The sequence below is a fragment of the Ceraceosorus guamensis genome (genome assembly GCF_003144195.1).
Source record: "Ceraceosorus guamensis strain MCA 4658 unplaced genomic scaffold IE81scaffold_6, whole genome shotgun sequence".
Taxonomy (NCBI): domain Eukaryota; kingdom Fungi; phylum Basidiomycota; class Exobasidiomycetes; order Ceraceosorales; family Ceraceosoraceae; genus Ceraceosorus; species Ceraceosorus guamensis.
In genome coordinates, this window is record NW_020290001.1 from 81,444 (window position 1) to 102,457 (window position 21,014).

The 21,014-nt window shown below is 56.2% G+C and overlaps 8 protein-coding genes across 8 annotated transcripts; 4 read left to right on the forward strand and 4 right to left on the reverse strand.

The window, feature by feature from the left end:
- Positions 1–86: 86 nt before the first annotated feature.
- IE81DRAFT_206845 (hypothetical protein) lies at positions 87–3,931 on the forward strand. Its single transcript, XM_025510942.1, has 2 exons — positions 87–913; positions 985–3,931. Exons 1-2 carry the CDS (start codon positions 251–253, stop codon positions 3,868–3,870), a joined length of 3,549 nt encoding a protein of 1,182 aa, XP_025372334.1. The 5' UTR covers positions 87–250; the 3' UTR covers positions 3,871–3,931.
- A 1,194-nt stretch (positions 3,932–5,125) lies between these two features.
- Positions 5,126–7,166, forward strand: IE81DRAFT_285853 (hypothetical protein; the record flags this gene model as incomplete). The annotated part of the gene is made up of 4 exons (XM_025511650.1): positions 5,126–5,271; positions 5,362–6,176; positions 6,266–6,709; positions 6,790–7,166. 4 exons carry the CDS (start codon positions 5,126–5,128, stop codon positions 7,164–7,166), a joined length of 1,782 nt encoding a protein of 593 aa, XP_025372335.1.
- Positions 7,167–7,408: 242 nt separating this feature from the next.
- Positions 7,409–8,709, reverse strand: IE81DRAFT_285894 (GroES-like protein; the record flags this gene model as incomplete). The annotated part of the gene is made up of 3 exons (XM_025511651.1): positions 7,409–8,038; positions 8,158–8,441; positions 8,547–8,709. The coding sequence occupies 3 exons, from the start codon at positions 8,707–8,709 to the stop codon at positions 7,409–7,411; spliced, it is 1,077 nt and encodes a 358-aa protein (XP_025372336.1).
- A 1,325-nt stretch (positions 8,710–10,034) lies between these two features.
- IE81DRAFT_320348 (NAD(P)-binding protein) lies at positions 10,035–11,474 on the forward strand. Its single transcript, XM_025512997.1, has 3 exons — positions 10,035–10,554; positions 10,663–10,787; positions 10,891–11,474. The coding sequence occupies exons 1-3, from the start codon at positions 10,237–10,239 to the stop codon at positions 11,231–11,233; spliced, it is 786 nt and encodes a 261-aa protein (XP_025372337.1). The 5' UTR covers positions 10,035–10,236; the 3' UTR covers positions 11,234–11,474.
- On the reverse strand, positions 11,265–12,637 carry IE81DRAFT_320349 (deoxyribose-phosphate aldolase). Its single transcript, XM_025512998.1, has 3 exons — positions 12,117–12,637; positions 11,876–12,031; positions 11,265–11,709 (listed from the first exon to the last, which is right to left on the reverse strand). Exons 1-3 carry the CDS (start codon positions 12,534–12,536, stop codon positions 11,413–11,415), a joined length of 873 nt encoding a protein of 290 aa, XP_025372338.1. The 5' UTR covers positions 12,537–12,637; the 3' UTR covers positions 11,265–11,412.
- Positions 12,638–13,166: 529 nt separating this feature from the next.
- Positions 13,167–14,571, reverse strand: IE81DRAFT_344875 (hypothetical protein; the record flags this gene model as incomplete). Its single annotated transcript, XM_025515856.1, has 5 exons — positions 13,167–13,388; positions 13,522–13,881; positions 14,251–14,271; positions 14,363–14,386; positions 14,449–14,571. The coding sequence occupies 5 exons, from the start codon at positions 14,569–14,571 to the stop codon at positions 13,167–13,169; spliced, it is 750 nt and encodes a 249-aa protein (XP_025372339.1).
- An 818-nt stretch (positions 14,572–15,389) lies between these two features.
- On the reverse strand, positions 15,390–17,327 carry IE81DRAFT_364205 (hypothetical protein). The gene is made up of 3 exons (XM_025516840.1): positions 16,989–17,327; positions 16,433–16,915; positions 15,390–16,362 (listed from the first exon to the last, which is right to left on the reverse strand). Exons 1-3 carry the CDS (start codon positions 17,108–17,110, stop codon positions 15,555–15,557), a joined length of 1,413 nt encoding a protein of 470 aa, XP_025372340.1. The 5' UTR covers positions 17,111–17,327; the 3' UTR covers positions 15,390–15,554.
- A 290-nt stretch (positions 17,328–17,617) lies between these two features.
- Positions 17,618–20,800, forward strand: IE81DRAFT_364206 (hypothetical protein). Its single transcript, XM_025516841.1, has 2 exons — positions 17,618–19,119; positions 19,180–20,800. Exons 1-2 carry the CDS (start codon positions 17,781–17,783, stop codon positions 20,517–20,519), a joined length of 2,679 nt encoding a protein of 892 aa, XP_025372341.1. The 5' UTR covers positions 17,618–17,780; the 3' UTR covers positions 20,520–20,800.
- Positions 20,801–21,014: the final 214 nt, after the last annotated feature.

The following is a 21,014-nucleotide window of genomic DNA, read 5'->3' on the forward strand; positions in this document are numbered from 1 at the left end:
GCCATCCTCGACCCCCGCAGAAGCACCAAGAAGCTTCTTGCGGTGCCATCACGCCACGCCATTTCCCACTGCGGAGCTGATCTGAAGTGTCACCCCGGCCTTTGCCGCCTTCCTCAATCTTGACACTTTTGCTTACCTCGACATTCCGACCCCCCTTCACACCCTTTTTTTTTCTTCTGGATCGGCAACCTAAACATCCACCTTCTATGACACACGCATCCAGTTGAGTAGGGGAGTCAGAAGCTGCGACATGGCTAGTCGAGGCAACGAGGCACGCCGAGGTGAGCAGCGAAGTCAAGGTGTGCCACCTCCGCCCCCACCTCGACTAGCCGCTCGACCTCAGGCATGGACTGAAGGGCAGCAAGCCTCGATGACCAGCCAGTATCACAGTCATCCTGGATGGAACAGCGACACTTGGTCCCAATACGGCACGCAACCCCAAATGTATGCGTATCGGCAGGATGCTCCCGGGATGGTGCCAACATACCCTGCGTCGAATCCCTACGGCCCTGACATGTACCAGTCTGTGGGCAGTGGACCGCAAGAGGGGACTCAAACAGCTCATCCGTATCAGCAGAGCTACCATTCAGCGCTCTCTGCTACGCAGCTCCAAAGTCCGTTCCCTTCCCGACAGCAATCTTACGACTCTGCCTTTTACTATCCTGCCGGCGTGGCGTCGTCCCCCTACTCCACATCATCGCCTGGGCACTCTGACCCTTCAGCTGGAACGCCATCACTCGTCACTCATCATTCACCGCCGGGGCCCTCGCTCGCCACGTCTCCAGGTCCAGAGAGCAGTCAAAGGAGCTCATCGGGAGGACCAGCACAGTCAGTGTCTCCTGCCCCTATGGGAGACTTCCAATACCCAGCACCGGGAGTTCAGCCGGGCCTGGAGGCCTACGCATACAGCCAGGTGAGCCATATTGATCTGATTTCGAAGAAGAGTGTGAATCTGAGCAGTCGTACGGCCTTCTTTGAGCGTAGCATGCACAACATCCGCTTGCGAATGAAGGTCACAGGCCGCCCTGGACATCAAGAGGCCCTGTGTACGGAGTGGCCTATCATGAGGGGAATTTTGCAGGCGCGAACAATGGCGTCTGGTACAGCTATGAGCCTCAGACACAACAGCCTAATCACGCAGCAACCCGCAGACCGCCCCTGCCGGCTAGACACGTCAGCACTTACGAGGGCGCTCCGCTAGTGTCTGGATCTCCATCGGGATCTCAGCCTCGTGCCGATACCCTCGGACAGGGCGCCAGTCGGCCTGCACAGCATCGGGCGCCCCATACGTGGACGCCAAGTGTACCTCAACCACCAGCTTTTGTGGGCGGGTACGGGTATGCAGGTCACTATCCTGTAAGCGGCAATGCGTACTATCCGCCGGCGCAGCAGCATGCCTTGAACTACGCAACTGCAGCGCCACTTCAGCCAGGGTCAACACATCAATTTGCGAGGGTGGGCCAATCTGCGAGTGCAGCCCGGCCTATGCAGCCCCCAAGATCGCGCTCCCAGGCTGGCGTTGCGCCCATCGCTCACGAAACGGCGTATTCGAGAGGTCGCGCAGAGGGAAAGAAAAGATCGAACATGCCACCAGGTGCCACTCTTCGACCCAGAGCACCCGCACCCGATGCACCTAGGTCTCAGTTCGTGATGTGGATGGGGAACATTCCCAGCAATGCGACGTCTGAGGAGTTGCATGGCTTCCTGTCACAGCTTACGCAGCCTGCCGACCCCTCAGCCGTTGCAGCGGCTGCTCAGGATCCTGATGAGCAGCAAATCACGTCCGAGGTTTCAAACGCGGCCAAAGGTCAAGTCCCAGCCCTTGCGGCTGCTGACACTGCGTTCGAGGCCATTTGCGAAGGGCACGGTATCGTATCCATCTTCGTGATTGCCCGGTCCAATTGCGCATTTGTAAATTATGCAACAGTCGCGCATTTGGATGCTGCTGTCGACTATTTTCATGATAAGCAGCTGCGACCTCTAGACGCTTCGTCTGTAAGGCTCGTCTGCCGCGTTCGAAAGAAAGAGGACGAGTCGCAAGCAGGCGTGGAGGGTCAGAGAGGACGCGGAATCCATGTTGCGCTCGTCAAGGAATACGAAAGACAGCAAAAGCAAAAGGCTGCTGAATTGGAAAAGAAAGTCGACACGCAGACAGCTGCTGCCACGTCTGTTCAGGCCGCTATCGGAAGCAACGATGCACTGAAACAGTCACAGGGCCCAAGTACAGAAGCAGAAGCTATAAAGTCTGCTCTTGCAGTGCCAAACGTCTCTCCCGCGGCGGAAACTGCGTCGATGACATCTCAACGACCTTCAATAGGAGGAGCAACTAGCTCCAGTGGCTCGATCTCCATATCGACCAATTCTTCGCTCCTCAAACATCAGGTCTTCAGACAACGCTTCTTCATCCTCAAGAGCCTGTATGTCAAGGACCTGGATCAATGCCTTGCGACCAGCATCTGGGCAACTCAGCCGCACAATGAAGCAGTTCTGGATCAAGCATATCGAAACAGCGAGGCGGTGTATCTCATTTTCAGCGCCAATCAAAGTGGTAACTTTTACGGTTATGCGCGAATGGCAGGCTCGATAGCCACTCCACCTCGTGGCAAAGGAGACGCGCCGACGTCTGAAGGCGTCCCACGGTCAAATGCGGGCGACGACGCCGCGAAGCTGTCCGTCATTGCGTCTGGTCTGCCACGGGCCGCTTATGGAGGTTCTCAGACACCGCAACCTGGTCAAGTGCGAGAGACTTCCGAAGACCAGCAACGGATCGGTACCGCGCCTCAAACTTTGTCAGCCGCATCGCCTGGGCTGACGCCGAACATTGCTGCGTCTCCGCTTCAGCTGACACCCGTTGAAGAGATCGATCAACCCGTTGCCGAACCTTCACCGCCGAAGGTGCGAGCTCCCTTGAGCCTAGAAGACCAGACCAAGAGCATACTCTCTGCGACCTGGCCTCCAGACACCGCTTCTCCCCCCCATCCGCCAAGCTCTGCGGGCCGCGGTACCACTTTGTCACCCAAGCTTATTCCCTCGCGACCTGATTTGGAAGCTGAGAGAGGCGACGAAGAGGTGACTACGGGCATGCAGCAATCGATCGCAGTTTCCACTGCTGACAACGGCAAGTCAAAGACGATTGCGCCTGGCGCTTTGTCGCCAATCCGATCACTGCCCGTGCCTGCGGACTCAGAGGGTGTCAAACGCATCGACACGGTGCAATCAGAGCGCGACAAGCTTTCCGGCTCCCCAACCGAATCGACATCACTAGGCCCAGCAGATTCTGTCTCGGTCTCGGGTGCCAACGAGCAAGCTCAAATGTCAATCAGGGCTATGATTCACAACCTACGTCTTGAGGAGCGCGAAGCGCAGCGTCAGGCCAATGCCCTTGAGGGTCACTTGGTCGCCCTTGGCGAAGGCTCACTAGGCCCGCGCGAGGCGCATGGTGTAGCCACTCCACGTGCTAGACCAACGGATGCTGGCCGCACTTCGATCCCGGAAAGCGGTCCTGGCCTTCCGAATGTCCGAGAGAATTACTCGTGGGGCAGACCCTTTCGCGTTCAGTGGCTCATGTCTACTCCGCTGCCATTCTCCAAAGTCCGCAAGCTCCGTAACCCCTGGCGCGATGGCAAGCCCGTCATGGTGTCAAGGGACGGCACAGAGGTGGAGCCGAACACGGGTCGACAGCTCATTGAAGAATGGGCGAGACATGTTGCTAGTCTGACCAATAGCAGACAAGAAGCATCGATCTCAATGAAAAGCTCTGGTGACGAGTCATCAGCTGTGAGCGCCCACATCCCGGGTCTCACCGATGATGTCGACGACCTATCGGAAGAGGTCGAATTGGATGTCAACGATGGCAAGGTGGACATTTGAAGAATCAGACGTCAGAAGGAACTCGAGCTCTGGAAGCTGTCCACAATGGCACTGAGCACATCCACATTACATCAACGGTGCCTCAGCTTTAGCTACTTATCTGCAACTCTTTTCTCTCGTACTTATCGGACTCTATCCCGCGTCGCCATCTCTAAACCGGCTCGAGCGGCCATGAGCTTGCTGCTTGACTGTCCGCATTGACTGAGCTGGAGACCACGACTATCGATGCGGTCACCGCCTCCACTTCTCAGTTCTCCACACGCACACACCATACACGCTACCCGTGCATTGCGACGAAACACCGAAATCTCGCCCAGCATTTCCTCTCCTTCTACTCCGTTTGACGACACAAGCTCAAAGCAGGACGACGTCCGCCGATGGCTCAGTGTCAAGAACGGCTCTTTCCAGATCTCTCGCATGGTCAATACACACGAAGCTATTGCTAAACATCCTCATCTCTCACCTGCTCGCTCCGCTCGTCTCTCAACGTTCAAACCCAGCACGATGTACTGATATCATACACGCATCTCGTCACCGTTGCTTTCTGTCCTCGCGTCTCCCACTCAGCACCCTTGCCCCGCCTTTTCGTCACCATGTCATTGCGACTGATATCTCCGCTCTTCAGATCTGCATACCTCGTAATGTTACACGGAGGACGAGAGCTTCGATCTGCTTCTTGAGGTGATTCGTGACCGTTTGCATGACGTTTCATGACTGATTGAGCTCTGCAGAAGACGTAAGCATTTTCCGAAGTTGAAGCGCGCGTCCGGGCATCAGCCAGCTCCATCCAATTGTATTGGTGATTCGGCGCTCGCCGCGCTCGATGCGCAGGGCTCGTGCGTGGTCGGTCGGCAGGCACCCAGAAGAGAGACACGTCAAATGTAGAGAGACGCTTTCGGCAAAACTCCGAAGGTGAAGGGGGAACGCGAGATGAGATGGAAAGGATCTGCTGATGCTGCTGAGTTGAATTCTGCGCGACGCATGAGCAACGAGCGAACGCGCGCACGCTCCACTTTCTGTGGTGCTTTCATGCGCGCTTAGCTTAGCGCCGCGAGTCATTCCGATTCATGGACCCAGAGGGGCTCGATCGTCCGCAGCTGCTTTTGCGATGATCCACTTCGCTGTGCCATGCGTAGGTGAGTTGTGACACACCAACATCCGCAATACTACTGGGTGCCAGTGCGCATACCAATCCTACTTCGGCGACCACAAGTGAAGCATTTTCGCTGTTCTTTGATCAGCACAAGGTGCCGCTATGAGCAAGAAGATCGAGTCCGTCGTTGTCTTTTGCGGCTCGAGTCCAGGAAGAAGAGCCGAATATTTGGATGCTGCGCGAGATGTAGGCACCACTCTTGCCAAGCACAAGCTGCGGCTCGTGTATGGTGGAGGGACGAGAGGAATGTGAGTGAGAATGACGAGGGCGGAAGTCACAGGTTGCAAGCCCGTTACGAATGCTGATTGCTCCTTGCCGTCGGGCTTCTCGCTTGACAGCATGGGAGGCGTGTCGGCTGCTGTGCTGAGCCAGGGTGGTCAAACGCTTGGCATTCTACCTCGCACGATGCTCTCTGCACCTAACAGACCGGCCATGCCCACTGCTGCAGCCAAGGAGGATGCGGCGAACCCATCCGCAGCATCGGCGCCTGCTCCTAGAGCATCGCAGTCGGGTGCAGTGGCAGGTAGCGCAGAAGGATCTGGCCCAGAGATGTGGAAGGATGAGGCTCAAAAATCGGCTGATAGGGTGGAGACCATCTTGGTGGACAATATGCACGAGAGAAAGGCCATCATGCAGGACAAAGGAGACGCATTCATCGTTGTGCCTGGAGGCTACGGCACGTTCGAGGAAGCCTTTGAGGTCGTCACTTGGTGCCAGTTGGGCATCCATCGCAAGCCAGTAATCTTCCTCAACGTATGCGGTTTCTACGAAGGAGCTCGCACGCTGATCACAAACGCTGCGCAAGAGGGGTTCATCAGTCCTGCAGGTCTAGAATTGATTGCGTTTGTGGAACAGTCAGATGCTGATAAGCTTTCGGGCTCTTGGGGAGAGGCATCTCTTAAGGCGCTCGAGGAGCTTAGCCAGCGCATTGTCAAGAACGGACCGGGCTATTGGGACTGGAGCAAGAGCAAGGGCGTCGACACCTCCGAAGCCAAGTCCACCAGGGATCAGCCCGAGGATGTAACGAAGACTGATTCGGCCGCCCGAGCAGTCGATGTGACGAATCTCACCTTCTCATTTTCGCCCGAAAAGGAGCCAGCTCTGATTGATTGCAACCTGAGCCTGACACGGGGCAGCAGGTGTCTACTGATCGGTGCGTGAGGAGGAGGATCTGTTCAGTCCAGACCATTGGCACGCTAATTCTTCCTTGACTTCTCGATCTCTGCTACTGCTGTACAACAGGTGCGAATGGAGCGGGGAAGTCGACACTGCTTCGGCTCCTGGCCGGAAAGCGGCTGCCTGGTCGGGATGCGCACGTACGTGTCTATGGACGAGATGTCTTTCATGACGCTCCCCGTGGCATCTGCTATCTTGGGACAGAGTGGGCCATGAACCCAGTAGTTCGCAGCGACATTACAGTCTCACACTTCCTCAACTCAGTAGGAGGCTATCGCCACAAGGAGCGACGGGATCGTCTTTTGGACATTTTGGACGTGGATGTAGCTTGGAGAATGCATCAAATCAGCGATGGGGAGAGGCGACGAGTCCAGCTGACCATGGGCCTCATGGAGGAGTGGACAGTGCTGCTCCTTGACGAGGTCACAGTGGATCTTGATGTTCAGGTGCGAGCCGACTTGCTCGACTTCTTGATGACGGAGACGAGGGAACGAGGGGCGACCATCATATGTGAGAGAGCTGCTCAAGCGGAAGTGGTCTGCACTCTCGATTCGTTGCTCACTAGCCCTCTCGTCCGCCTTGCTTGACAGATGCAACGCACATCTTTGATGGTCTGCAGACATTCCCAACGCACGTGGTGCACATGCAGCTGGGAACAACAACCACACCCCTTCCAATCGCATGGCCGCCCTCCTCCTCTGATGCCACAGACGCACTGCCTGCACTGGACTCCAAGGTAGAGAGAGAAGGAAGCGTGCTGCTTGCTACCGCTCTGGCCTGGCTCAGGCAGGATAGAGAATTGCGTCTGGAAAAGGAGCAGGCCGAGGGTGGGCAGAAGAAACGCGGCGCTCAGCCAAGCAAAGACGACACAGATTCTAGCAGATTCTATTCAGGTCAGTTGCGCGACGAATCAAGCCTGCAGCGTGAAGTCTTGACGTGCGCTGAACGCTCTCTCATGCTCACTTGATAGCATACGATTACTCTCATTGAGCCCGCAAACCTGCTGGACCAACTGGTACGTGGCCATGCAAGAATGGAGAAGAGACATGCGTTTAGCATTGAAGAGCATCGCTTGGGGCGCAGAGAATGTCCGGTGATATGGAAAAGCATCGCACGGAGCGCAGATAATGTCACATTTATCGTGGGTCACACTCTAAGGTGTTTGACTGATAAGATCTGATGCGTCAAAATGGAAGCCGTTATGATCAGTCAACTTGGTGAAGCGATCGACATTCGAGTCGAAACTAACTCACAAACAAGCTTGTGTCCGCTGACCTTGCCCTCTTCGAGCAGCTTGATACCTTCCGGCACGCTCGCCAGTCCGTTTGGCATCACCTTGATGGGATGAACCTTGAAAGTACCTCGCTCCACCCACTCGGCCACCAATTGGTTCCACCTCTCCGACTTGTGCCCATTGGCACCGTAAGCCGACCCGACCGAGTATCTTTCGACCGTATCTTTGCGCTTCTCTTCCATGTGGGATGCCAATGTGGTGATGACCCTACCACCGCCCAATTGGTCCATGACCTCCACCGAGCTCTCGACCGAGCCATTTTCGGAGACCGCATCGAGCACGCACTTCCACGAAACGCCATCGAGCGATCTGGCAGCCTTGACGATCTGGTCGACGGCATCCTTTGAACGGTAATCGACGACGGCGTCAGCCCCGAGCGATTGGACATAAGAGGCGCTGTTGCCCGCTACGGCGATGACGCGCAGGCCACTCTTTTTGGCTAGTTGGACGGCGTAGTCGCCGAGCGTGGAGCCTGCACCCCACACGATCACCCCTTGCTTCTCTGCGCCTGAAATGGGCTGCGAGTTGTCCTGCGGCTCAGGAAGCTATTGTCGGGGAAAAGTCAAAGGGTGAGGGGTGAAGGGCGGTAGATGAGTCAAAGTGGGGATCGGAGCGAATAGAATGAGGCACACCCGGTGCGTTAGAGCAGTGACACCACACTCACGCCGAGGGTCACGTACAGGCCCACAGCAGCTGTGAGAAAGGCCAAATTGAGGGCAGCAGCCTGCTCGTACGTCGTGTTTGCGTGAATGTGCCAAGTGGTGCAGGCAGGGGCGACGCTCCTGGCTTGATAAGCTCCGTACTTGTCGTGCGTGGCCACTCTGGTGAAAGCGGCGACGCGATCGCCCTCTGAGAAGCGGGTCACTTTGCTGCCCACCGCTTCGATCGTGCCTGCCACGTCGTTGCCCTCGATACCTTCAAACATTCCCCAGCGGGCAACTTTCCAGTCTGCAAAAGAAGGATGCGCCACAAGCAAAAGTGACTATTAGCCACAAGGTCTCGCACTTGTTCTTCATCGCATCGCGTGGCATCGCCCGCCAGCGCCTCGCTCACCCTTGGGATTCGACGCGACGGCTACATTTCGGATGAGCACCTCATCTTCTCCCAGGTCTGGAGCTTGAGCAGCAGCTTGTCCTAAATCTCTGATCTCGGGACCACCCTTCTGAGTACAAAAGACTGCCTTGGTGGTGGCAACGGCGGCGTTAGCAACCGACATGTCTGCGAAAAAGGTCATGAAAGGCTTGGTGGTGCTTCGAAATGCTATCGTGTCTGTCGCAGATATTGAGTCCCTTGAGTCGGCCGAAGAGGTCATCGCTCCTCAACCCACTCCTGTTAAGTACCTTTCACTCCACCCGCACGAGCTCTGCGCTCACAAATGCACCGGCTCTCAGTGTACAGACGCACAAGGTTGCTAAGCCGCGTGTCAGGGTAATGAAGTCCGATTACGTAGCGCATACCATGCGGCCCGCCTCCTCGCCCCTTTGTGCGGGCAAGAAAGACCGACGAAACCAGGTGAGCTGACCATGCAGCAACATCAGCTGATGGCATGTCCAGGATCAAGTTTACAAGTTGAAGACTGAAAGTGTCTCGACCATTTGGGCTGGTGGACCATCACGCTGATCGACGCACACGCCGTCGAGCACTGATCAACTCGAGTCCACTCGCATGCCGAGCCACCACAATCACGAATCTCAATCAATTTAGGCAAAGAAGCCCCAGGCTTCTGCTTCCATCCTCGGTCGTAAGTGGTGGCAGATGAGCAGATCACTTCTCGCGAAGAACAAATATCCGATGTTCGCAATTGAGTCACGTCCGGATGATTTGGCGGACCGAGCTCGATCGCGTCTCGTTCAATTGTCCGCCGTCTCGGGACTGTCAGTCCGGATGACATTCACGCATATACACATTCACGATTCCAAATCGATTTCGCACCAGAGCTCCATCAATCTCACGCTGATCCTCTCCCCCAAAATGCCTCGTCGTCATCGTCGGACCAAAAGTTCCGGGACAGATGTGAGAAGCCATCATGCAACGGCCAGCCATTTGAACTTTGACTGATTTCCTGATTCACATGCACCGCCGCAAGAGCGTTGTTCGAGGAAATCGACTCACGTGACGCTTTGGCACGAATGTGGAGAAACCTTTCTTTCGCTTTCGAATTTGGCCGGTATTTCGAGATGGATTCGAAATTGCGTCATTGGCGTTGCTGCTGCTGTTCTTCCCGGCCCTTCCAGTCAAGAATCTCGAGGCGGTGTGGCACGAGCGATGGAGCAAGTCAAGCAGCTGCTTTGAATCGTGAATCATCACGATGAATGTGTTGGATCCTTAACGTCTAGCATGCGTACACTCTCACGTTCTGTGCGCGTTGCATGGTATCGCTTTCTGCATGCATGCTAGCTGCTCGAGTCGGACAAGCGGGGCGCCATGGCTGCTGGCAAGAAGGAGGACCCGTTCGGCTGTGGAGGGAGGGGAGGCAGCAACAGGGATGATCTAGGGAGCAGCCGCGCAAGCATTCACGATTCGTGATTTCCGAATGATCCGTGCTTCGTGGCCAACATGCAGCCAGCTGATGCTCATCGTTCGTGATTCGTGACTACAGCCATTGGCTTGGCTCCCTGCACTCACGTCGCTCCACTTGACTGCACACTCAACTCCAGACTCGTCTCTGATCTCGACTCATCCCTCCTGCTTTCCCCTCCTTTCTCTTTCCCCTCCAACAAAAGTTCGCAAAGTTCACGCAAGCATGGCATCGAATCCACTTCGCATCTTTCTGATCGGCGGGCACGGTCGAGTAGCTCTGTCTTTCACCCGACAAGCCGTCTCGTCCGGTCACGCCATCATCTCCCAGATTCGCAATCCCGATCACGCATCGGACATTACCAACTTCAAAGGCTCAGGCACCGTGCAACCTCTGCTGGAGAGCGTCGAGGATTTGGATGTGAACAGACTGAAAGGCTTGTTTGAGCAACACAAGCCCAACGTGATCCTTTGGACCGCTGGCGCTGGCGGCAAAGGCGGAGAGGAAAGGACGAGAGCAGTCGATAGAGATGCGGCTATTCGCGTGAGTGCAGTGCTGCGTCGGTGCGCAGTGTGAGTGTTGCGTAGCAAACGGGATGCTCAGTGCCTCATTGCGCAAATCCTTTCCCCCCGCCGCAATCGCGCTGCTCAGGTCTTTGACGCCATCGAGGCATCGGGCATCAGCAAGTCGAGCGATTTCATTCGCTTTGTGCTGCTCAGTGCCATCGATGTTCGCAACATCGAGACGACCAAGCCGGACTGGTACACTCCCGAAGAGTAAGTGTAGCGCAGCGCGTCTTTACTCCGCATCGCTCCTTTGCACGGTCAGCAGCTCATTCTGGTCGTACTTTTGCCTGCCTTGCTTCGTGCTGCGCTCCAGCTTTGAAAAGAGCGCAGGGATGAGGAAAGCGTTGCCAGCATACATGCAAGCCAAGTACGAGGCGGATCAGAACCTGTCTCAGCGCAAAGCCTTTCCGTGGACCGTCCTGCGTCCTTCTACGCTTCTCAACGACGCTGGCACTGGTCAAGTGGCATTGGCAGAGAGGGGTCGAATCGGAATCTCGGTGCCAAGAGACGACGTGGCTGCTACTCTCCTCGCCATCTCTGAGCTGCCTGTGCGACAGGCAGATTCGCAAATGTGGGACTTGACCGCTGGAAAAAAGGACGTAAAGAGCGCCGTGGAGAATGCGGCGCAGCAGGCAAGATCCGACTGGGTCGGGTGAAATTTGTCAGCACTCTTTGTGCCTCGGCGCGCCACCTTGTAACAAATGCAATCGATTGGACTTTTTGAGTGCGCCCCTCGCTCCCCTGCCAGCCAGCTGAAGAATCCCACACGCTTCCTAGCCCTCCCACAACCCGGCAACCCATTTACGCGGGTCAAGTGTTCATTTCATGTGAATGTTCAGTAGTCGGCCTTTGGGACCGCTTCTGCAGGTGCTCCTTCCGCCTCACTCAGAATCGCAGCAGTGCTACTAGCTCCAACCCTGTCAGCTCCACATTCCCACATTCTCTTCAAGGTTGAAAGGTTCCTGATGCCTCCCGACGCTTTGACTTGGACGGAAGATTGCGCGCTCGAATTCGAGTTTGCGAGGGAGGCGTGATAGTCTACTGCGTGCTTGAGCAGACGCACCGAGCCTTCCGTCGCCCCGCCTGGTCCGTAGCCTGTCGAGGTCTTGACGAAACGAGCACCGGCGAGACACTTGACGAGTGTGTTCGATAGGCAGGGGTCACAGAGACTTGGGCTCCGTCAGCTCATGCCAGCTTTCGACGAATTATCGCTCCTGGCAACGCCTTGGATTCCCCGCTTGATCCTAGCGCCTCCAACGAAGCTCAGTGAGATCGTCTCATCCTCACCCATCACTCACAGCGATGAAGGCAGAGTCGATGGTCTCTTGCTTCGTGAGCGATGCAGTCTCTAGAATGACCTTGACGGGCGTGCCTTGCACAGCTTCGCAGACTGCCCTGATATCCTCGTACACCGCGACGAGATGTCCGCTCTTGAGCCATCCCACATTTTGCACCTGCAGCGTGCGGTGCGGAATGATGGCGATGCAGTCAGTCGTGTGCCTTCTAGAGCAGTCGTGCTCGTGACTTGCCACGACTCACCATATCGATCTCCTTCGCTCCTTGCTGCATCGCTACCTTGGCCTCGAGCGCTTTCGCTTCCGTATTGCCTGCTCCGAATGGAAAGCCAACCGTGCAAATGACTTTCACATCCAACCTTTTCTCCCTCGCCTTGCGCACGGCAAAGTCGACCCAAGCAGAGTTGATGCATAGCGTCGCTGCGCCAAACGTGTGCGCATCCAACAGCGTCCTTTCAATCTGCTTCTCATCTGCCGAGGGGGCCAAGAGCGTGTGATCGATCAGTGCGGCGATGGAGGTGGGGGAGCTTGGTGCCGAGGCTAATGCCCATTCCCGTCCTGGCACTGCCCGCGTCTCAATGTCCGCAGGTGTAGCGACGCGGAGTTGCTCCAACAACTTTGCCAATTCGCTCTCCCTCGTACCAGCATCTCCCACAAGCGCCATTGTAGCTCGATCGGGGCCTCTCCAAAGCTCAAGCGGTGGTGGTCGAATGTCGAGTGTATGCACAGAGTATCAAACGAGATGGTGGTCGCACCATGGAAGCTACTCCGCACAAAGCTCCGCGGCTCCCTGGCTTCCTTCAATGGTCCGTGCAATTCTCCCCGGATGCCAGCAACCATCCCCCTGGACGCGCACTCGCGCATACCCGCCTTGGCATTTTCATTAGCGCGTTAGCTTTTTCACGATTGCCAGTGGACAGAACAGGCGGGCGAGAGTTGCGCACCTTTGTAACGACTTCGATTTGTGGGTCACCTCAATTCTCTTGCATCAAACGGACGGGATTCACTCTCGCCGAGAACATCATAGCCATTCGCATCACGCTGGACGCATCCCAGCCGTGAGACTTTTGGTTTGGGGGTGGGGGTGTACAAAATGGATGAGAGGCATAACGCTGGAGATTGCGCGCGGAGAGCGTGCGACGATGGGTGCATGGATGCGTGTTGAAAGGTGTGAGCCTGGAGCTGGATGTGCGAAGACAGGCTGCTCCGGCCATGTACGAACGACGCGGCAGGCTGACGTGACGATGAGGCAGACGACGGGCAAAGCAACTCAAAGAGAGATCCCTCGAGCCATCTACTTCTTCGCAGCGGCGGCCTCCTCCTCGGCCTTCTTGACGCGAGCAACTCTCGCGCCCTCGTTGCGGTGCTTGGCGCGGGCGTCTCGCAAAGTGCGGTACGCAGAGCCCTCCTTCTCCTCGGCTGTAATGGCACGAGGTGCCTCGGGAACGATGCCGGCAGGCACGGGGAATGCCGCAGAAGCGTTGCGCTCGGTAGCGAGCTCCTTGACGTTGGGAATCTGAGTTTCAACGCAACGCGGTCAGATGACTGATGACGAATAGAGGCCCTCCCCGTTCCCTCGCCTTGCGCATGGCTCCACATGTGGACCTGGTGGCCTGCCATCCGAATCGCTCTCTGTAGCAGTCACTCACCTTGCCCTTGTTCTTCTTGTTCCTGTTGGGAATGAAGACGACGCGTTCACGGTAGGCCTTGATGCGGTCAGCGTTGAGCTTGAGGCTTTCCTCGCTCTTGTTGCGCCTGCGGTGGTCGTAAGGAATGCCGATAGAACGAGCGGCCTTCTTTCCGAGACCGGCCGCCTTGATCTCCTCTGCAGTGAAACCACGTCCCTCACGGAGCTTGGTGTTGTACTTCAATGTCGGGCATCGCACAGCGGGACGAAGAGACTTTACGGGACGCAGACCGAGTGCAGCAGCCTTCGCTTGACGCTTGTTGCGGCGAGTCTTCTTGGCACCAGGCTGGTCGAACCAAACCTTCACCCGGCGTTGCCAATCCTGTGGACCATCATGCGCTAAAAGTCAGTATGACTGCTCTGCGCTGCTATTGCGGCTTCCTCCTCCGAACGCCACCATCTCCACCATGCGGCGCACGAGCTCGTGGCGATGTTGACAACGAGACCACTGAGCGAACACCTTGCTGACCCGTCCATTGTCCTCGCTCTTCAGAGGTCGCTGCCTCTGCCAATCTCTGACCATCTGCTTTCAGTCGACACCCTCTCCCTGACTCTTCAGAGATCACATGCGCTAATCCACCCATCCCTCATGATCTTGTCAACATGTGCTTACCCTGCAGCACAGGAAAGGTAGCGAAAGTGTCAGTCGCTTCGCTTGAACGGCATGACGCAGCATTCGCTGGTCACTCACTTGCGGAAATGGTTGTTGTGGCTGAAGTCGCAGGCAAGACGAGCAGAGATAGCCAAATCAGCTACGACATCGCAGAAATCGCAACCAATTGAAAGCAATCCTGTGCACTCACAGGACGTTGTTGTGACGGAAACCCCTGCAAAGAAAGAAGCAAGTGTGGAGGCCAAGTCTTGTCAGCTTCACTCTCATTACACGTACGCAATCCCTCTGCAAGATTCCCAATGGCATGCCCCATAGTGCTTCCGCTCCCTCCCTTCCCAAGCTTCTGTGCTGCACCGCTTCGCAGCTGTGGACGACCCCAAAACGCTGTCCGCCTGACATTGTCCAGCAATGCGCGTGCTGCCCTCGACAGCACCCCGAGACGGAAGAGACGGACGCGATGCTTACATCTTGACTGTTGTAGGTGGGTGAGAATGTCTTGAGGTTGGTGGTTGAGAGGCGTGACAGCGGTGAGTGATTGAACAACAGTTTGGCGAGCACAGGTAAGCGCCCGAGCCGGTCACGCTTCTTCGACGCCCAAACATTTCCTGCGCTGCGAGAGCCACGTGGGAGTTCCTGTGCGGCGCGCATGTGCATCGCTGCCCGGCGCGCACAACCGCCGCGCGTCTTGCCGTGCGCAAGACCAGTAGCCGCAGCTGGCGCAACGCGTACAACTCTCGAGTCTTGAGTTGAAACTTGACTTTGAGATATTCAAGAGTTCCAGACTCAAACTGAAGTTAACAATGCACATCTGACTTCGTCGGCATTCTTGATTGATAACGACGCAAATTACAAGCCCGAGTTGTGAATCATGAATCACGAATTTTTGAATCAAAAATGTGAATCTTGAATAGTAGGTGATGATCCTTGATCGTGAACCAACACTGTCGACTAGCTCCGCTCGTGCTTTGACCAGGGACACAACACAGCCACAAAGCAGATCATATCCTAAGTCTCTGTCAGTCGGGCCCTAGTGTGCTCTCGAGAGCAGCAGGGCCAAGAGGAGAATCTCGCACATCTTACCTCTGGATGTGGGTCGACCGTGCTCTCTCGTCACAGTCGTGAGTAGGTGAAGACGGTTGAGTCTTTCGACGGCAGCATACCGATCTTGAGAGAGTGTCAATGATTCACAGAGGACTTTGCAGGGCAACGGTGCGATCCGTGGATACCTCTCCTGGGTTTCAAATGTGACAAATGTGTCAAGAAAGATACCGTGCACCCTACCAACGGTATCAGATTTGCCGCATCCACGCCGTCGATCCCTCACTTTGCGCATACACGTATCATGAGCATCACATTCCCAACATTTGCATCAGCATACGACCTCATCGATCCTGCTTTTCCCCTTCCGCCTTCGCCTTCTCCATTTCCAGCTCTTCTTGTTTCGTTGAGCTAGTATCAGCCTTTGTTTGTTCCTCCGCCACTTCGACCTGCTTCTCAATCTGACTTTCTGCCTCGGATGCGGACATTGCAGTTGTATTTGCGCCCTCGGGCTGCTTTGGTACCGTTTCCGCGGCGGACTGCCTTTGCTGCGCTGGTTCTGCAGCAAGAGACAAGTGCGCACCACGCTGCGAGAGTTGCGGTGTCGCGTCTGCTGCCTCTGTCTCCTGAGCGGCTTCCTCAACTTCAACTTGGGCAGGAGTGCTTCTTTCTGGATCCTGTTCCAACTGGCCAGTGGTCGCTGCAGAGGTGGAAGCTGCCGCAGCGAAAGCCTGAGCTTCGGCTTGAACACTTTGCTCATTCACAGAAAGCGCCTCGACATTGCTGTCCGCCATCTCCTCCTTCGCCTCGATCTCGACAGCATTGGGCTGCAGTTCCAGCGAAGCACCCGTACTTTGGGGCTCGTCCGCGGAGCTCGCAAATGTCTGCTCGGCTGCTGACAATCCACTCGCGTTGCCCAGTGCAGCTCGCTCGACCTCCAAAGCTTTGCGGCCTTCCTCGTCGGCTTTGTCCAAGTCTTGCCGAACTTGCTTAGCTAGACGTTTGATGTTGCCCTCTGATGTCTCCGTGTCTTGCATGAAGTCAGCCTCGCCCTGCTGTGCATGCTCCTTCGACGAGGGCAGTACATCTCCTCCTGTCAATTGACGTACAGCAGAGTCTGCCATGTCTTGACCGAGAGTGATGGGGTGGTGTCTGCGACGGTATGCGGTCCACTGATCAGCACCAGAATGCGAAGTCTCGGTCTATGCTGCTTGCTACTTACCGAAACACCTCCGCTCTTTGTCCAACGCCAGCCATACCGTGTATGCGACACCATTGAAGCCATCTGTCCACCACCTCAGGATGCGAATCGTAAACCTTGAGCACTCTGGAGTGGGTGTGCCTCGTAAAGTTTTCCTGGCTTTTCTTGTGGACGAATGGTCCCCTTGGCACTGTCCAAAGGCTCATGGTAGTTGGAAGCATGGCAGGTCTGGTGCATGGCATCCCTAGAGCATATGCTGACCGCAACGCGAAGTCTGCAAAGAAGTCCAGATTCTCGAGCGTTGCGGGTGACCGGTACACTCTGAGATGTAGCGAGGCTACGTGATGCCCATGTGTCTGCGGATGGACCTTGGCAGCTTCGAACGGCGATGGCAAGGAATTTGGGTCGGGTCTACTAGTGGGCATTCCTGACAGCCTTCCAGCAGGCGACTCGAGCCGCCTGGCAGATGGGCTCAGTTCAAGGACAGATGGACCAGCATCGGAACTGTTCATTCGAGGCGAGAGATAAGTCAAGAGTACCTCATCAGAGTGTGTAAAGGTGGTTGAAGTCTACTCACGCTGGAGCAGCTGGAACCTTCGCAGTCGACGAGACAGCGCGACTGCCTTCAGCAACAGCGCTGGCTCCGATACCTCTAGCATGTAGCCGGCCCGCGTTCCTGACTGCAGCGAGCGAGGCCATGTCGGGGATCCTGACACAAGCGAGCAAGTGTGTCTGGTGGCAGAAGGACTTCGCACTGGATCAGGGTGGAGATTCAACCTCTGGCGAGCCTCGCGAATCAATGCGGAATCGAGCGTGACTGCAACTGACAGACCGCTTGAGTTTGACACACTAATATGACCAAAGAGATTGCTGAAGTCTGGCAGATCGTGGATCCCGTTGGTGCTGGTGTTCGCATTCAAGGTTTGTACTTTTGACTTCAAATCGTATCGCGAAGTCACTCGAGATCGCGAAAGCCACCGTGACCCTCGTATCCGCTGATGCACGTTGTGCTAGGGCGCTCGTCCAAGAATGCTCGCGAAGGAAATTCTCCATGCAGGCACACGCGGGTGATGCTTGCTGCATGCGTATGGGCTCAGCCACGCCTGCCATATGCAATCACGAATGCACGCGCGGGTCCGGCTCCTGATGTGGGCGTGATCGATCGTCACATCCGGCTGGATGCGAGGGTCTGTCTAGCACGACCCAGCAAGGTCGGGGGTCATTCGCGTCCGCGATCACATCCCATCCTCATGACTCGGTGATCTTGAGGATCGTCACGCCAAAACATTCACGACAACATCGCTGAATACTGCTCGAACTCTGTCTTACCGCCTTGCCACGCATCGGCCGAATTCAGACATCCACCACGATGAGCGGTGCAGAGCGCAGGTCGGCGGATGGCGCTGCGAGCGATAGCTCAGAGGTACCCTCTGCAACACACAATACTACCACGACCACAACTTCAGTACCAAGTAAGCTGAGACATGGCCGCAAGCCAATGTATGACTCTGATGCCTCGGCCGATGGGCTCGATCCAGCTGTGGATGACGAAGAGCTGGAGAGAGGAGGCGCTCCTGCTGAAGCGCAAGCACACGAGACGGACCCTCTGTTGAGAACGAGCAACTCTCGGCGGCAATCGGGTGGACTGTTCGCAAACGTCTCGCAGAGGTGGTCGGACTTCTTTCACTCTCACACAGGTGGTCGGGGCTCAGTACGAAGGGGAAAGAGGAGAGATCTTGGCAGCGCCAACTCTGCAAGACGCGTCTCGAGCGCGAGCAATTCGCCAAGCTCGTTTGCCGTCTTTCGAGCGAACCATCCTGCCCTCCTCCGTGCTCTCTGGGTGCTCCTTGGATTGATTGCAGCAGTCATCTTGTTGATTGTTGTAGCTTTGGTGCACCTATTCACCGTCACACTGAAGGCGCCGGACGCGGACGCGCAAGCCCAGATCTTGGATCAAAGTCTGCTCGTAAAAGGCCCTGATGCTGTCTCTTTGCTCAACATCAGCGATGCCGGGTTACTCGTGCGCATTGACGGTCGTCTGGGCATCGATCCCGACACTGCCCTGGATCTCTGGCTGGGACAGCGCACAGAGGCTAGCTGGTGGTCCCGCAAAGATCGCAGCATCGTCGAATGGGCACTCGGCAAGATGGGCGGAGTGCGCGTTGAAGTAGGACAGCTGCAATTTGCGGAACCCGATTGGGCTTTGGATCTGGAAGAAAAGTACCTTGATCTCATCCCTTCTGACTCGAAGCGGCATTCTTCAAGCGATGCACTCTCAGAGTCCGCCGAGCTCATCACCTTCGGCCTAGACGGCAAAGCCGTTCGTACGAAGCCAAACACACATCCGCCGCAAGATTTGATGTCCTTTCACATCGACCCCATCATCGTGCCTTTCCCTCAGCTGCGCTCGCGTCTCGATGAGAGCCAATCTCGCGATAACAAGACACATCGAGCTCACCAAGAGCTTCGCCCTCTCAATCTGACACTGCTCCTTAAGCCTGTCTCGCCTGCTCCGTACCTCATGGAGGTCGCGAAGGCAGCCATCAAGCAGCGCAAAGCCACGCTTGACATCAAAGTTGCTAGCCTGAATGTCAGAGGGCTGGGAAAGCGTGAGCTCAATCGAGGAGATGTTAAAGGAGGAAGATGGAATGTACCCGGGTGGATCAATCTCGGACAAGGTGACATTCGCAAGCGTATCAGTCAGCGAGGTGAGTGCTGCGTGAGCTGCCTTCATTGAAACTCTTCCCAAGCTGACATCACGCGCACAGTTCCCAAGCTCAAAGACTCGAACAGCACGTCCGACTTGCTCGATCTGCAGCGATACGAGTTCTTCGAGGTCGGATCCGAAGCCATCAAGGATGCAACTTCAGTTCTCGCTTCTCGCGCGCTGGGCATCAAAGCTTTTGCCAAAGCAAAAAACCCGTTGGGCGACTTGCTACACGGTCACGTGCGCTACAACTTGCCTTTCGGCGCGTTTCTGCCCCTTCCGAAGACGGACAGCACTGGTCTCAGCAGTGCCAGTCAAGAGGACGCGACCTTGTTGGCAGTGATCGCTAGCGACCCCTTGGAGCTGACTGGGGCACCCAATATTTCTCTATCGCTGCAAGGCCGTGTCGTGCCGCCAGCAGACGGTATCGGTGAAAGCGCGGAGACTAGCGTCGATGCGCACACCAGCGTGCCGGGTGCTGGACAGGCCGCATTCGGCGTTACGGAGGACGGTCCGGCTCGCACCGCTGAAACGCCTGCTCAAGCAGCGCTTTCCAATTTCCTCAGCCGCTTCTTGCGCGGAGACCCTAATACAGTCCTTGTAAGGGGCGGATCGCCTTTCGCCGAAGGTGACCCACAGAACGACCCGACTCTTCCTGGAGGCGGATCGCGCCTGCCAGAGTGGCTTGATGGGGCTCTGCGCTTGCTCGATCTGCCAATCAGTTTCCCGGGTAGCAAAGTGACGGACTTGATCAAAAACGTCACCATCAACGACCTGAAAATCACGCCGCATCCATTTGAGAAGGAAAAGTTGGTATGCTCCGGTGTCGTGATGGGCGAGATGGCGCTTCCCGGCCAGCTCGCGACGATTGACGTCCAGATCACCCACCTCTGGCCGGACATTCTGATCTTTGACGGCAAGCCGCCTTCCATGCGGCACGGAGACGATGATGACGACGACGGCGATGATGACGACGATGATGGGCTCTCACACTCACGACAAGGTCTACGCTCTTCTACTGAGGATCCAGAACCACCCGAGCCTTTGCCCTCGCCCTTGCCCAAGCACGCATTCGGGAGAGTTCGGCCGCACAACTATACAGAGGCCAAGACTTATATCGATCCGACGGACCCGAAGAAGCAGCGCAAGCTGTTACGCTCGGAGCTCAAGGACGTGCCCATCACTGTGCTCGATGGCCGTGGCAAAGAATTCAGAGCCTACACTTGGAAGCTGGTCACTGGCGAAGGCGCACTGACGGGCATTGAAGGCAAGGCCAAGGCCAAAATTTGGAATTCTGGACTTGGACACTTGACGCTGCAGAATCTACCAGTCAAGGGAGCGTTCATGGTAGGCAAGCGCGGCGGAGGCGATGACGACGACGACGACGACGACTTGTCATAAGGCGCCCTAGCCTCGATCACTTTCTCCCAACGCAATCAATCCCCTTACTTTAGTCCGCGCCGTCCGCAGCCCAGACTTCGTGGCCCAGACCTCCTCGAAGCTCCTTCTTCTTGCCCTCCACTTTGTGTCCCTGTTCACCTATGTACGGATACTGAACGTGACAACTGATCGATGACTTGTTGATAACGATGTTTTGTACTTTCTCGCTTCTCGCTGTCATGTGCAGAAAGCGCAGCACTCCGACCGACTTAGCGCTGCGATTGAGAATACAAATTAAATTGTCCGCGCCACCAATCGACGCACCCTCAAAGTCCCAATCTCGGCACGCTCACGCCGCGGTGAATTTATATCTGCTGACGCACGCAGCACGTGCAGCACCAGCCCGCCTCTCGAGACTTTCGATGCGCCAAAAGCCCGCCGACGCGCCGCTGCATGCGCGGTGGGACGCTGGCGATGGCGAGTTATCGCAAGCGAGCGGCCGCCGCGCATTTGACA

Bases quoted from the DNA above. Each gene is read 5' to 3' on its own strand.
- IE81DRAFT_206845 (XM_025510942.1), top strand. From the start codon at position 251: ATGGCTAGTCGAGGCAACGAGGCACGCCGAGGTGAGCAGCGAAGTCAA. The intron at 914-984 runs GTGAGCCATATT...CTTTGAGCGTAG, and splicing joins AGGCCTACGCATACAGCCAG to CATGCACAACATCCGCTTGC.
- IE81DRAFT_320348 (XM_025512997.1), top strand. From the start codon at position 10,237: ATGGCATCGAATCCACTTCGCATCTTTCTGATCGGCGGGCACGGTCGA. The intron at 10,555-10,662 runs GTGAGTGCAGTG...CGCGCTGCTCAG, and splicing joins ATAGAGATGCGGCTATTCGC to GTCTTTGACGCCATCGAGGC. The intron at 10,788-10,890 runs GTAAGTGTAGCG...GCTGCGCTCCAG, and splicing joins GACTGGTACACTCCCGAAGA to CTTTGAAAAGAGCGCAGGGA.
- IE81DRAFT_320349 (XM_025512998.1), bottom strand. From the start codon at position 12,536: ATGGCGCTTGTGGGAGATGCTGGTACGAGGGAGAGCGAATTGGCAAAG. The intron at 12,032-12,116 runs GTGAGTCGTGGC...CGCACGCTGCAG, and splicing joins GAGCGAAGGAGATCGATATG to GTGCAAAATGTGGGATGGCT. The intron at 11,710-11,875 runs GTGAGTGATGGG...ACACTCGTCAAG, and splicing joins TCGACTCTGCCTTCATCGCT to TGTCTCGCCGGTGCTCGTTT.
- IE81DRAFT_364205 (XM_025516840.1), bottom strand. From the start codon at position 17,110: ATGGCCTCGCTCGCTGCAGTCAGGAACGCGGGCCGGCTACATGCTAGA. The intron at 16,916-16,988 runs GTGAGTAGACTT...TCGAATGAACAG, and splicing joins AAGGTTCCAGCTGCTCCAGC to TTCCGATGCTGGTCCATCTG. The intron at 16,363-16,432 runs GTAAGTAGCAAG...ATACCGTCGCAG, and splicing joins CAAAGAGCGGAGGTGTTTCG to ACACCACCCCATCACTCTCG.
- IE81DRAFT_364206 (XM_025516841.1), top strand. From the start codon at position 17,781: ATGAGCGGTGCAGAGCGCAGGTCGGCGGATGGCGCTGCGAGCGATAGC. The intron at 19,120-19,179 runs GTGAGTGCTGCG...TCACGCGCACAG, and splicing joins CAAGCGTATCAGTCAGCGAG to TTCCCAAGCTCAAAGACTCG.